This window comes from Pristiophorus japonicus, chromosome 6 (genome assembly GCF_044704955.1).
Source record: "Pristiophorus japonicus isolate sPriJap1 chromosome 6, sPriJap1.hap1, whole genome shotgun sequence".
Lineage (NCBI taxonomy): Eukaryota > Metazoa > Chordata > Chondrichthyes > Pristiophoridae > Pristiophorus > Pristiophorus japonicus.
Window position 1 is genome coordinate 182,652,410 of NC_091982.1, and position 13,049 is coordinate 182,665,458.

At 43.4% G+C, this 13,049-nt stretch overlaps 1 protein-coding gene across 2 annotated transcripts in view; it reads left to right on the forward strand.

Moving 5' to 3' along the window:
- Nucleotides 1–13,049, forward strand: part of xxylt1 (xyloside xylosyltransferase 1) — a 198,327-nt gene that overhangs the window by 114,995 nt on the left and 70,283 nt on the right. For both annotated transcript variants that reach the window (XM_070882289.1, XM_070882290.1), the window contains one exon: nt 12,371–12,503. In XM_070882289.1, the coding sequence (XP_070738390.1) occupies nt 12,371–12,503 (133 nt within the window). The remainder of the gene's footprint in view (nt 1–12,370; nt 12,504–13,049) is intronic.

The window sequence follows — 13,049 nt, forward strand, 5'->3', positions numbered from 1 at the left end:
CTAAAACTAGGGGATTATGGGCTAGAACCTCCACTTTTTTTGCCTGTTTAATGCCCATTTTACAGCTGAAATGACATAGGGGACGGAGTGTAGTGTAACAAAATTTGCAGATGACACAAAGATTAGTGGGAAAGCGGGTTGTGTAGAGAGGCTGCAAAGAGATTTAGATAGGTTAAGCGAATGGACTAAGGTTTGGCAGATGGAATACAATGTCGGAAAATGTGAGGTCATCCACCTTGGGGAAAAAAAACAGTAAAAGGGAATATTATTTGAATGGGGAGAAATTACAACATGCTGCGGTGCAGAGGGACCTGGGGGTCCTTGTGCATGAATCCCAAAAAGTTAGTTTGCAAGTGCAGCAGGTAATCAGGAAGGCGAATGGAATGTTGACCTTCATTGTGAGAGGGATGGAGTACAAAAGCAGGGAGGTCCTGCTGCAACTGTACAGGGTATTGGTGAGGCCACACCTGGAGTACTGCGTGCAGTTTTGGTCACCTTACTTAAGGAAGGATATACTAGCTTTGGAGGGGGTACAGAGACAATTCACTAGGCTGATACCGGAGATGAGGGGGTTACCTTAGGATGATAGATTGAGTAGACTGGGTCTTTACTCGTTGGAGTTCCGAAAGATGAGGGGTGATCTTATAGAAACATTTAAAATAATGAAAGGGATAGACAAGATAGAGGCAGAGAGGTTGTTTCCACTAGTCGGGGAGACTAGAACTAGGGGGCACAGCCTCAAAATACGGGGGAGCCAATTTAAAACCGAGTTGAGAAGGAATTTCTTCTCCCAGAGGTTGTGAATCTGTGGAATTCTCTGCCCAGGGAAGCAGTTGAGGCAAGCTCATTGAATGTATTCAAATCACAGATAGATTTTTAACCAATAAGGGAATTAAGGGTTATGGGGAGTGGGCGGGTAAGTGGAGCTGAGTCCACGGCCAGATCAGCCATGATTTCGTTGAATGGCGGAGCAGGCTCGAGGGGCTAGATGGCCTACTCCTGTTCCTAATTCTTATGTTCTTATATAACGCCCATATAATCGCCCATTTTGGCACAAGATGGAAACTGGCAGGCATTTTTCGGAAACTTATCGCCGAATGTTAGTTTCCCCATCTGCTTAACGCCGAAAAAAAAATATTACCGCTCCCCCCCCCACCCCCCCCCCCCCACTTTTTTGGGGCGGAATCAGCAGGATTGGTGAATTCAACGCCCATATCGCCCAGCGTTACTTTCCGCACAGAATTAACAGCGCGATTCAATATTAATGCCTGGCGACTGTTTTTTGTCGTAAAGAGCATATTTACCCAAACTAGCAGCTATGGAGATCGCCCATCGTCAATTTCACCACCTCGCACACATTTCACTCACAATATCGCTCGCTGAAAAAAATGCCCACAAAAAGTGGAACTAACTGGGACGAATCACAGCGTTATGGACGCCATGTTGTAGATCGTATGTCGCGTCCTTTAAAAGGCTGCTGTGCTTCAACCTCGGTGGAGTTTGGATGTACTCTGCAGGTCGTTGGAGTTGATGTGAACATCTCTCAAAACATCTTGACCACACTGTGACTGACTGGAATTGAAGAGGTGTGTTCATCGGGACATTCCTTGTTTGTGTGCAATCGGTGGAAAACAGAGAACTACTTCAATGGGGCCTGTCCTTTCTCACCCTCTCTTGGTGACCAAGTACATGCAACAGACTCGACATCGCCGAAGGAACGCTGCACTGCATTATGTGCCCAATGAACGAAGTGACAGACAGATGAGGAGGACCAGACGTTACATCCCCCGCAAGTATAAGGAGAAGCATTCTTACCTTGACTTGCCCAACACCACCTGCCTTTGGAGACTGCGCTTCCACAAAGAGGTTATCACTGAGGTATGCCAGCTGATGAGGGCAGATCTGCAGCCTGCCATCAGAACTGCACTGTCCGTTGAGGTCAAAGTTGCCACGGCACTATCTTCCTATGCCTCGGGTTCTTTTCAGGCCACTACTAGCGACATTTGCGGACTTTCTCAGCATGCCACACATCGCTGCATTAGACATGTTACTGAAGCCCTGTACACACGCAAGAGGGACTTGATCAGCTTCCCTATGACCAGGGAGGTACAGAGTGAGCGGGCTCTCGGTTTCTCCAGAATTGCAAACTTCCCCAAGGTGCAGGGAGCAATAGACTGTACGCACATCGCGATGTGGGCACCTTTTCAGGATGCTGAGGTTATCAGGAACTGCCAGGGATTCCACTCCCTGAATGTCCAGCTGATTGTCGACCACCAGCAAATTATACTGGCTGTGAAAGCTCAATTTCTGGGCAGCATCCATGATGCGCACATCCTGCATGAGAGCACAGTATCTGACTTGTTTAACAATGAGCCACAAGGTCAATGCTGGATGCGTGGGGATGAAGAATATGGCCTCGCCACCTGGCTGATGACCCCCCTTTGTGACACCCACACCGAGGCCGAGAGACAATACAACGAGAGCCACAGAGCAACTTGCAAAATCGTTGAGAAAACCATTGGAGTGCTGAAGCAGCGCTTCAGATGCCTGGACCACTCGGGAGGCGAGCTCCAATACCACCCTGAGCAAGTAACTCAATTTGTGGAGGTCTGCTCCATGCTACACAACTTGGCTATCAGGATTGGACAAGAATTGCCTGATGAGCCTGACAGTCCACCTCACCAGAGAGAGGAAGAGGAGGACGAGGAGGCAGAAGCTGACATCGGGCCAGACAATCAGGCTGACGCTGAAGCCATGCCCCCGCCCCCCTGTAGACCGTATGAAAGGGCGCATGGTGGCATGATAGGTACAAGAGCCTTACGTCAAGAGCTCATCAATGAGCGCTTTGCCTGAAAGAACGTTGGTGTTATTTACAAAGTTGACACACTGCTGGGTGTGCAGGTCATTCATCAATGGTGGGCATCACCTTGGTGACAGTTAAAGTTGAAGTTGATTGAAGTTAAGTGTAATGATACCCTTTGATAAGCAATCACCAGCTTGTAATGGTGCAGATATCTGAGCCAATGTGCTGCAAGATTTTGTTAAATAAAAAACATTTAAACCGAACATTAGTCTGAAATCATCATTTTTCTGTACAAACCAACCCTCCCCCCCCCCCCCCCACCACCCGCTTCTCCTCCCCACCTCTACCCCTCCCCCTCCTGACTCCAAGCCGCCTGGCCGAGCAAGTCCTCAGGCGATGCTTCATGGGAGGTGGGGGTGGCTGAAGCGCTGCTTGGACGGATACGGGAGAGGACGGTCCCGAGGTGGGAGCGTGCTCCAAGTCATAAGCAAGATGTCGCTGCTGGCTCTGATGTGGTTGGCAATGGGGCGGCGTCACCTTGGGATGCAGTGCAGTGCTCTGGGAGCCCTCTGCCACTAGTGTTCCTGGCTACCAGGTCCAGGGCCTCCTCCATCCCTTCCATTTTATGTTATTTGTTGGACAAAAACTCGGTGCCAACTATGTTCTTGGTGCATAGTGGGCTTTTTGCTGCTGGTGAATCTCCGTCATTCCTCCCACAACAGCCAAACAAGCACACACCACAGTCACACACGCTTTCAGTCCCTCTGAGCTCCCCTTCTCTCTCTCTCCTCTTCTGCACATGTCATGGTGACCCTTGACCTCCAGCATCGCGGGAATGGAGCGTTGCCATGCCATTGCTAAGGACGGCCACACTTTAAGGCAGAAGGTCAGAAAAATTTAACGCTACTGCCCATTTGAAATCGCTTGCGGTACGCCCATTTTCAAAAATGTAAACTCGGTGTTTTGAGAATGGGCTAGCCCATAGTCTACGAATAAGGGGCCGCCCATATTAAACTGAGATGAGGAGAAATTTCTTCTTTGAGGGTTGTAAATCTATGGAATTCTCTGCCCCAGAGAACTATGGAGGCTGGGTCACTGAATATATTTAAGGCGGAGATTTTTGAGCGATTAAGAGAGTAAAGGATTATGGGGAGCGGGCAGGGAAGGGGAGCTGAGTCCATGATCAGGTCATGAATGGAGGAGGAGGCTCGAGGGGTCAAATGGCCTACTCCTGCTCCTATTTCTTATTTCTTATATTCTTATTGCAATTAAATCTTTACCGCTGTGTGACACGTTCAGTGGAAAACAATCAAATCATATTGTTGTGCATTTAGTTTTGTAAGAAGAGTTTTTTTCAAACATTAATTGGTCTTGGTGGAATTCAAAAATAAATAGCTGTAAGAAACAAAATTCACTGGTCAAAGTTGCAAGTCATTACATCCTTATTGCAGAAATGTTTGTCACATAATGACATTATGCCAAGTGAGTGACCAGTCCAAGGAAGTAAGCAAATTAAGTGTCTGCTGCTTTTGCTGCAACATCTGAGCATGTGATTGATTTGCTCCATTCACTAGTTGAATATGTGCTCCATCTTGCTCTGTAAAAACAGCTAGTGCAATCCACAATAATATAAAGCAGGCTTCCTGCTGAAATATTTCCAGCACGCGGGGGTAGGACGTATGGGCGTATGAAGACAGTTGGAGAGAAAATAGATGCAAAAATCTAAAAGTAATTACAGTGCACGTAGTTGGCAATGATTAACAATTAATTACATTTTTTAAATGTGACCTTGGTTGAATTTATACTCTAATGTAATGTGCTGTACTGGACTTTCTGTTTGTCATTTGTGATTTCAGATGAGTGTTTAATAAAATGATTGAATTGTTTCCAATAAACATCACAGTCAGAGTCCCCTGAGGTGAAATATAATATGGTCATGCACGTCACACACTAATTCAGCATTCTGTTTCTGCTCTCAATATTTTGTGAAAGGTGTCTTAGACATTACATCAATTTTGATTGATTTCTACTGTATTCTAATAATTTATCCCCAATAGATTGTGTGTTTTGAATTCATAGCCTTTTACCAAACAAAAATTGATGACTTTTCATATATCTGCAGTTTGACACGTACAAAACACATTAAAGGCTACAAAAGCAAGATACTGTGGATGCTGGAAATCTGAACTAAAAACAGAAAATGCTGGAAATACTCAGTAGGTCAGGCAGCATCTGTCGAGAGAGAAACAGAGTTAATGTTTTAGGTTGATGACCCTGTTACAACATGCACCATTTTACAATTAGAAAATAGACAAGCTGTATATGTATCTTATATGGACCGTATTGGTGAATCTTTTTACCCACTGAAGTCTGATGAAAGGTCAGCGACCTGAAACGTTAACTCTGTTTTTCTCTCCACAAATGCTGCCTGACCCACTGAGTATTTCTGGCATTATTTGTTTTTTTTAATTAAAGTCTACAATATTTTATTACATTACAAACCCGAATATTTTAAAATTAAATTAAATGAGAACAAATGTTAGCCGTGCACGTCTGGTGCCCAATATATTTCAGGATTTGCAAGTACAGGTACCTTCCAAAATTGACATGGCATTTTGTAAAATGAATCTAAAACTGGTGTCTGATTGTTGTGATGTGTAGAAGCAAGTTGGAATTATGTCTAAAGATCTATGATGTTATTAAAGTCATTGTGATAATTAGAGGTTATTCCAGTCTTTGTACTTAATTTCCACCCCCATCAATCAAAGACTGTAAAAGTAGATTATATTTTAATGGAGTAAAGCACCCTGATTCTTCTACTTATGTTTACTATTAATCTTTTATTGAAGCTTTTTAAAAGATGAGTCTATCTCACTATCTATACAACTATCTATTTATCTTATTAAAAATCTAGTGTGGCGCACACACATCATTGAAACTTGCTGTGTAAGCATTTCCGATTGGAAATTGCAATGCTAAAATTCTGAAATCTGTAACTATTAACTGAGGCTGTAATGTTAATTTTAATGCTAAATTATATAGAATGTACAGCACAGAAATAGCCCTTTTAACCCTATTGGACTATACCAGTGTTGAGCTTCACATAAACCTCCTCCCTCTCTAATTACCTCTTCCCACCGTGCTCTTGTATCCATCTGGACCCTTCTCCCTCTTGTGTGCAATAGGCCTCCCTTTAAATGCATTAATGATATGTGCTTCAACCACTCCATGTGACACTGAGATCTGCATTCTCACCATTCTGTGCAAAGAATTTTCTTCTGAATTCTTTTTTGATAGTGGAAACTGTAAGGGAAATAATTCCTCCACCCTATCAACCTCTTCATAATTTTAAAGACTGCTATTAGCTCTCGTCGTGGTCACCTTTTGAGTAAAGTGCCCCAGTCTGGTCATTCTTTCTGAAAGTTGAATCTACTCGATTCTGGTAACATCCATCTCAATCTTTTCTGTACCTTCTTTAATATTTTTGTAGTATAGAGACCAGAACTGCACACTCCAAGTGTGGTCCAACTAAGGTTCGATATAAATTTAACAATACCTCACTTTTGTATTCTATTCCTCTTGAAATGAAACTTACGGGTCGAAATTGGGTAGCGCCCGGTTTGGGGGCGATAAACGAGGCGAGGTGGGACATGCTGCGTCTGATGCGGCATGCCCGCCCCGGCTGCGAAATTGGGGCCACCGCCCGCAATAGGAAGTGGAGCACAATGTCGGGGGTGGGACTGGGGCGGTAAGCGGCGGATGTTGCAGCGCCATGCGGCCTCTCCGCTGGCACGAGCACATGGCCCCCCTCATCCATTAAAGGGGAGGACACGCTGCGAGCTCTGCAGTGGGCCGAGAGGCCTCCACTATGCCACCGGGGATGCGGGGTGCCTGGCTGCACCATTGCGGCACGGACCCGTGAAATAAAGAACAGAAGGCCGGACTGGTAAGTCGGCCAAGAGAAAAAAATGGCACCGCACACCTCCTCTTTAATTTTCGCTCTATGAGCAGAGTCCAGCCCGGTTCGCGAACCGCGAAGCTAGTGCTGACATTGCCCGCTGCGGCCTCACGGGGCACTGTCAATTTCCGCCAATGGGTGAAAACGGGCCGCTGTGCACGGGGATGATGTCATCATCATCGGCACAGCAGCCCGGGGCGCTACCGGTTTTGCGCCTCTGCTAACTCCCGCGCAGTTTTGCGGGAGCTGATAGCGCCGCCAGAGGCGCACAGGAGCCCAATTTCGCCTCTTTAATATTTTGTTTGCACTCTTTATGGCCTTATCAACTTGTGTTGCTACTTTTAACGATGTATGTACAGTATCTGTATTCTCAGAACTTTTTGCTCCTCTACCTTTTTCAGTTTCTTATCTTCCAAGGAATAAGCGACCTTTTTCCTCTTCCCAGTTTTGCGGAATAACATCCTGCATCTGAAGGAAGCCTTAAAAACTTCTCAGCCGGAATTGGGTTGGACCATTTTTTAGGCGTCCCTGGCCGCTGCCTAAAACAGGCGACGGGCTCCTTACATATGTTAATGAGAAGCCTAAGTTCAAGCTGCTCTGCTAAATTGGTCGATAGATCTATCACACACTTGTAGCAATTGAAAATGTGACCTACGTATGCCACATTTGTACTTGATTGGCTCAAATATCCTATTCATGAAATGGCAACAAGTCACAATTGTACAGGTAGATCCTATCCTCCACCGAGTCCTGCTCAGCGATGAACTTGTCTTAGACCTACATTGGCTTCAGGACCAACATCTCAAGTTTAAAATTCTCATCTTTATGTTTAAGTGACTCTGTCACCTCCTACAGTGCTACAATACCCCTCCCTAGTAGTGAACAGGTAGCATTTTTTTTTTTAAGTTCATTTTTTAAGCCACAACTATTAGCCCTGAAGAGAATAATTGAGCGCACAGATTTCTGCTGTAGTCCTGTACGCTTTGTGGCGTTAAAGATACAGGTTATTTTAAACACATATCCACATCGGCAGCAGACAGCTTCCCTCAGAGTACAATTGCTTTATGCATAGAAAAGACTATTAAACTGTCTTATTATATAATTTATGCATTTTATGGTATAGTGCTCCTGCTATAAAATAGTGCTGAAATTCTATTAGCAATGCCACAAACTTTAAAAGATTTACCAAAAGTATTGACCCCGATATTTCCAAGGAGGTGGGGAAGTTGCGGGTGAGGTCGCAAATGGCTAAAGGATCCAGCAAGGCTGGGGACGCAGAGATCCTGCCAATCGTAACAGCAGCACCTCATTAACATCTTGTAAGTCCGTCTCCAGCCTGGCAACCGGCCAACCGGACTGCTGGGCCGGTGAGTGGGAGGTAACGCCAGCGGCAGGGTGCCGCAGCCAGGACCCTTGTTAACGGTCCCTGGTCTTTGGGAGCGAGAAGCTGGGGAGGAGATCGGCAATTGGGAGGGCTTGGGGCATTGAGGTTGAAGCCTTCCTTGAGGGGCTTAGGAGAGCACTCTTGCTCCTCCTGGCCCACCAGGAGTGCTGAAATAGCCATTTACCTTGGAGAGCCAGCAGTTTCCGTCTCTGTTTCCCGACCCCTGGGCAACCCAAGCAGCAACAGTTCCTTCAAATCAGGTTCCCAGTTGCACTGAGGGCCTGATTTAAATATGTTAATTAAACGCCCCGCCTCTCCACAGTGGGATATTCAGACACCTCAATATCCGCCCTGTAAATGGTGGTGGGCGCATGCGCGTTGGGTTGGGGTCTCGTTCTACGCATTTTACTTTTTCAACCCCCACCACCACCACCACTGACCCCCTCCTAGCTATTGTAGTGGAAGGGCAGTTAACATCAAATCAATTATTTCCAATGAAATTTGTGCACCTGGTATTTTGTGGCAGCATTTAATAACTTTTCTTGTACGGTCATGCCCAGGCAGTGAAGTCCTGAAAGATCTTTTTGTATTTTTTTTTAAGGTGCAAGTTTTTTTGGGCTTGCCAGATGGCTCAGTGGCAGAGGGAACTGCCAGGTATGCAATTGATCCATACAGCCCAGGATGGTACCAGGCTTGGTCCTTGGTGTCTGCTGCGTTAACTGATTTCACAGGCGGGCAGCAGTAGGGTTGCTGCAATTGGTCTTCCTTAGACAGAGGGGGAAAAAAAACATTCAGCGTTGAAGCCCCTGATCAAGAACTAGTGAACTCTGCTGGACCTGGTGCACGTGTATGGATATCTGGTGAGGACAGTTTGGGACGTGGGGTGATGTTCCCTCCCTAAGATCAAATAACTTATTGTCACGAAGTATCATCGGCTGGGATAACTATTTGAGACCTGCCACTGGAATTGCATCCCAGCATAAGTTAGCTTCTTTGAGAGATGAGAAAGAACTTTAACTGAAAAACTCTTTCTTAACAGTATTTGCAAAATACTTTACTAACAAAATAGAAGTAAGGAAATGTACAGAACCAAAGAATATTGCCTAACCTGTGGTATGATGGGACTAAAAATATATCTTGAGTTGTTGCTGGTGAAACACTGGTACAGTGATCAAAGAGGTAACATTTTAATATTTCAACAAACTTACGATCTTATTGCAGGTGTGAAATAGCTGGTGTTGCTGTCTTATTTTGTACTTGAATTACAGAACATCAAAAATCTGTCAAAGTTTGAGATGCTAACAATGCAGGTTTTGTCTATGACATGTTTAATTTATTCTTTGCCAGTGCCGGATTAATACTGATATTCAGTACTTATAAGGGAAACTAAAGTTAAAAGCAGAGTGTACATTACTGGTGGGCTGAAATGCATAGAGGTAGAACATGAAGATCTTCCGATTTTGAATTTGGAAATTTGCCCTGACCACAGAATAATGTTTTGGTGTGGAATGTGCGACTGCTTGAATATTTTTATCTGATCTTAGAAATTTAGTGATGAAGAACAAGTATAATACCAGTGGGAGGAAGAGGGAATATTACAGTGACGGTCACAATCTCCCAGCTAGGCAGATCCCCCAATCCCACCCCCAGATGAAGGAGGAGAAAGAGGAGGTAGTAGAGACAGGAATTAAATCCCTCCTACTCACTCGAGGCAACTTACTTGGTTTTTGCGCCTAGATGAACTCATTGGCCAGTTCCCCATCGCCCCCCAATCCTCCAGGCTGTGTTCCAGTAAACTCGGTACTAGAACGGTGGGGCGTGGTAGATGGATACGTGGGGCTGTGGTCAGCTCATGCTGACAGCCCCATGAGAGGTTGCAGCTAATTCCATCCCAGAGAGTGCGCTGCCTCACGCTGCCTGATTTGTACAGGGGGCACTGCTCCTGCTGGTGAAAGGTCGGAGTCTGGGCTCATTTTTACATTCCAACACCTGCTAATGAGATTGGCAGGAAATCTTGAAGTAACTTGACTATCGGCAGAATGGGTGCGGATATGACGTAATTTCAGATGCAACTTCTGGGTTACACCCTCACTGGAAATGCTCCCTCATTGTGTTTATCTCCCGTTTAAGTTACAAAGCCTGTTTGTTTTCATGTCAGGGTTGTTGGAGAGGTGTCAACTTTTCTGAAGCTATTGGTCAGCTTTTGTTAGTTTTCTAGGTTGATATGTATGACTATGAATTCAGTATCACAAGATAATTCTGTATACAGTTGAGGGAGTGGTCACCTAATAATTTGGGTTAATGTCGCATTAGTGTTCAGAAATGTACCCGGTATCCCCTTACTCAGTAAAAATGAATTCCTCTTTATATGTGCATATATAAATATCCTTTTTAAGTGCTAAATTGCTTTTGATCTTTATAGTATGCAGATATTTATTAGACAGCTAGGGAGAGGAAAATTATTGTGAGGAAAATGCACTAAATCCTACTAAGTATAATAGAATTGCCTGTGGGAAATGAGCAGTGTAAAATATTCTTACCTGGAAGATTTTTCCTGTACTTTGTACCTATCTCAGGTGCAAAAGTGAAGAAAATCGAGGCTTCAAATGTTATCGAGACAAAGGGGGTGGAGTGTACCAGCTGCAGTATCCATTTTCTATAATTATGGTCCTTGGGTTGTACAGAAGCAGGGTGCCCCAGGTAACTGGCATTGGGTCTTATGTTGGGCCCGAGGGGGCCTGGCAACAAAGATGTAGAAGGTAAATGTGGCATATATTTCTCTCCTCAGCACAACAGAAACTTTCTGGTCTCGAGGTCAGCAGTCAGGCCTGAAGCTGTGCTCTTTTTCATTGCTGTTTCCTTACACAAGACCCTGCCGGGATGAACCTATGCCAGTTTTGTTGATACCTATTGAGCTGTAGCTTGACATGGACAAACAACGCCTGCCTAGTAGTGGATAATTGGAAGGTGGAGCAGGAAAGTTGGCCATGTTCTCAAAACGTAGGAACTAGGCATATCTCTGGCCCAAGATTAAAAATCTAATTCTTGTGCCTAACTCAGAAATTCTACAATGTGATAATGCAAATTCTGGCGCTACAAATGCGCAGTAAAATGCAGAAATCGTGAAGTTGCTGTATCTCACTGAGAAACTTGGCATTGAAATATATATGAAGTTGCCGTACTTACCTACTAGTTACCCATGAAACATGGCAGAAAAAGTTAGGGCTTGACCATTGAAGTGTAAGTTAATTTTTAACAGTGTGATAAGTACCAAACAATCTCTCAGGCACTGAAAATTAACTTTTAAAAGTGTGGAGTGTCATTCCTACAGATTTGAATTATTGTTGGAGATTTTTTTTTAATGTTATTTTTACTTTTTCTTTGTCTCTTTTATCTCTCTCTCTCAATCCCATCCTTCTTTCCCTCTCTTTATTTTGCTTTCTGTACATACTAAATTGAATTAAATATTCTACTTTACACTTCCTGGTTTGGACCATGCATGTCTCAGTGAGGATTCTTCAATCTGATTGGTTGAAGAGACAGGCTATTGCTTCCCTGTTCACACAGGTCCCAGATCCCCTATAGAGGGTGCCGTGCCATTTCCAATGCCCAATCACCGTAAGTTGCCTCTCAAAAGCCCACAAAAAGTCTGTGGGCACCTGTAAGTGTAATGAACGCAAGCGCTGTTCGTTCGCCCTTGTCTTAATAATCATTCCTTCCGCACCTCATTCTAAGTTAACTGCTAATATACAAAATATGATAATTCATAATAATTATATCATATTCAAGCTAGTTTTACCAGTTTTGGGGAGGATTTAGCTTCGCAAAATGTGGGAATTGGGCATATCTCTGGCCCAAGATTAAAAATCTAATTCTTGTGCCTAACTCAGAAATTCTGTATAACGGAAAGTGAGCTAACACTCTTAGATTTTATCTTTGATTAGTTATGTATTTACTGGTTCACTGTTAGAGAAATCTGATGAAAAAGAAAATGAGCAGCTCATTCTAAAATGTGATACTCTGAAGCTTACTGTAATTGTCACTAAATCTTCTGTGTTTTTCTTCCATCAGTATTTGATTTTTTGGCTGTGTGTGTAATTGACTAATTTGAACTTTTCTTGTCAGAGACCTCTTGGTGCCTTTTGAATGAACATAGGATATAATACATCCTGTCTATTCCCAGTGACCTATGTGTGACCTGATTTTTCCTCCTTTTGTTTTGCAGAAATGACACGTATTGTGCAGTTGGACCTGGATCTGAAGTACATGTCTAACATCAGGGGCCTGTTTGGGGAGTTTGAGAAGTTCCAGCCAGGAGCTGTGATAGGGATCGCCAGAGAAATGCAGCCTGTTTACAGGTATTGAAATTGCTGCAATGTCCTTAAAAGCCCAACCAGAAGCTAAAGTGAAATTGTAGACCCAAGAACTGATTGCTATAGATGATCTATGGGATGGTGCTGACTGCCATTTGCAGTTTTATCTCTGCTGACTTCAAACTGAGTTCCAAATCTACGTAAATATTTTATATTTTGAGAGATGTAATTTAGCCGCAAGGAACCATGATTAGGGCTTTCATTTTATATATTTTTTTCAAATTAGTTTTTGCAACATTTTCATTACGCTGACATTTGATAGTTAGCATTTTAATAGCTCAATATATTTTTGTATATATCTGCACAAAAAATGATCCAATTATAGAACAAAATTATAGTGTGAAAATAATTACTGAAAATTAAGTATAAAAATTGTTATTATTCAGTTATGAATAATGGGTTATTTTGAAAAAACCCAATATATTTTTAAAATATAGGAAACACCTATAGTTGCTTATATATTTGTTAGATAAAATGTAGAAAAAAATTTGGATTAATCATTTATGAATTAAATTAAGACATCAGCTCTAT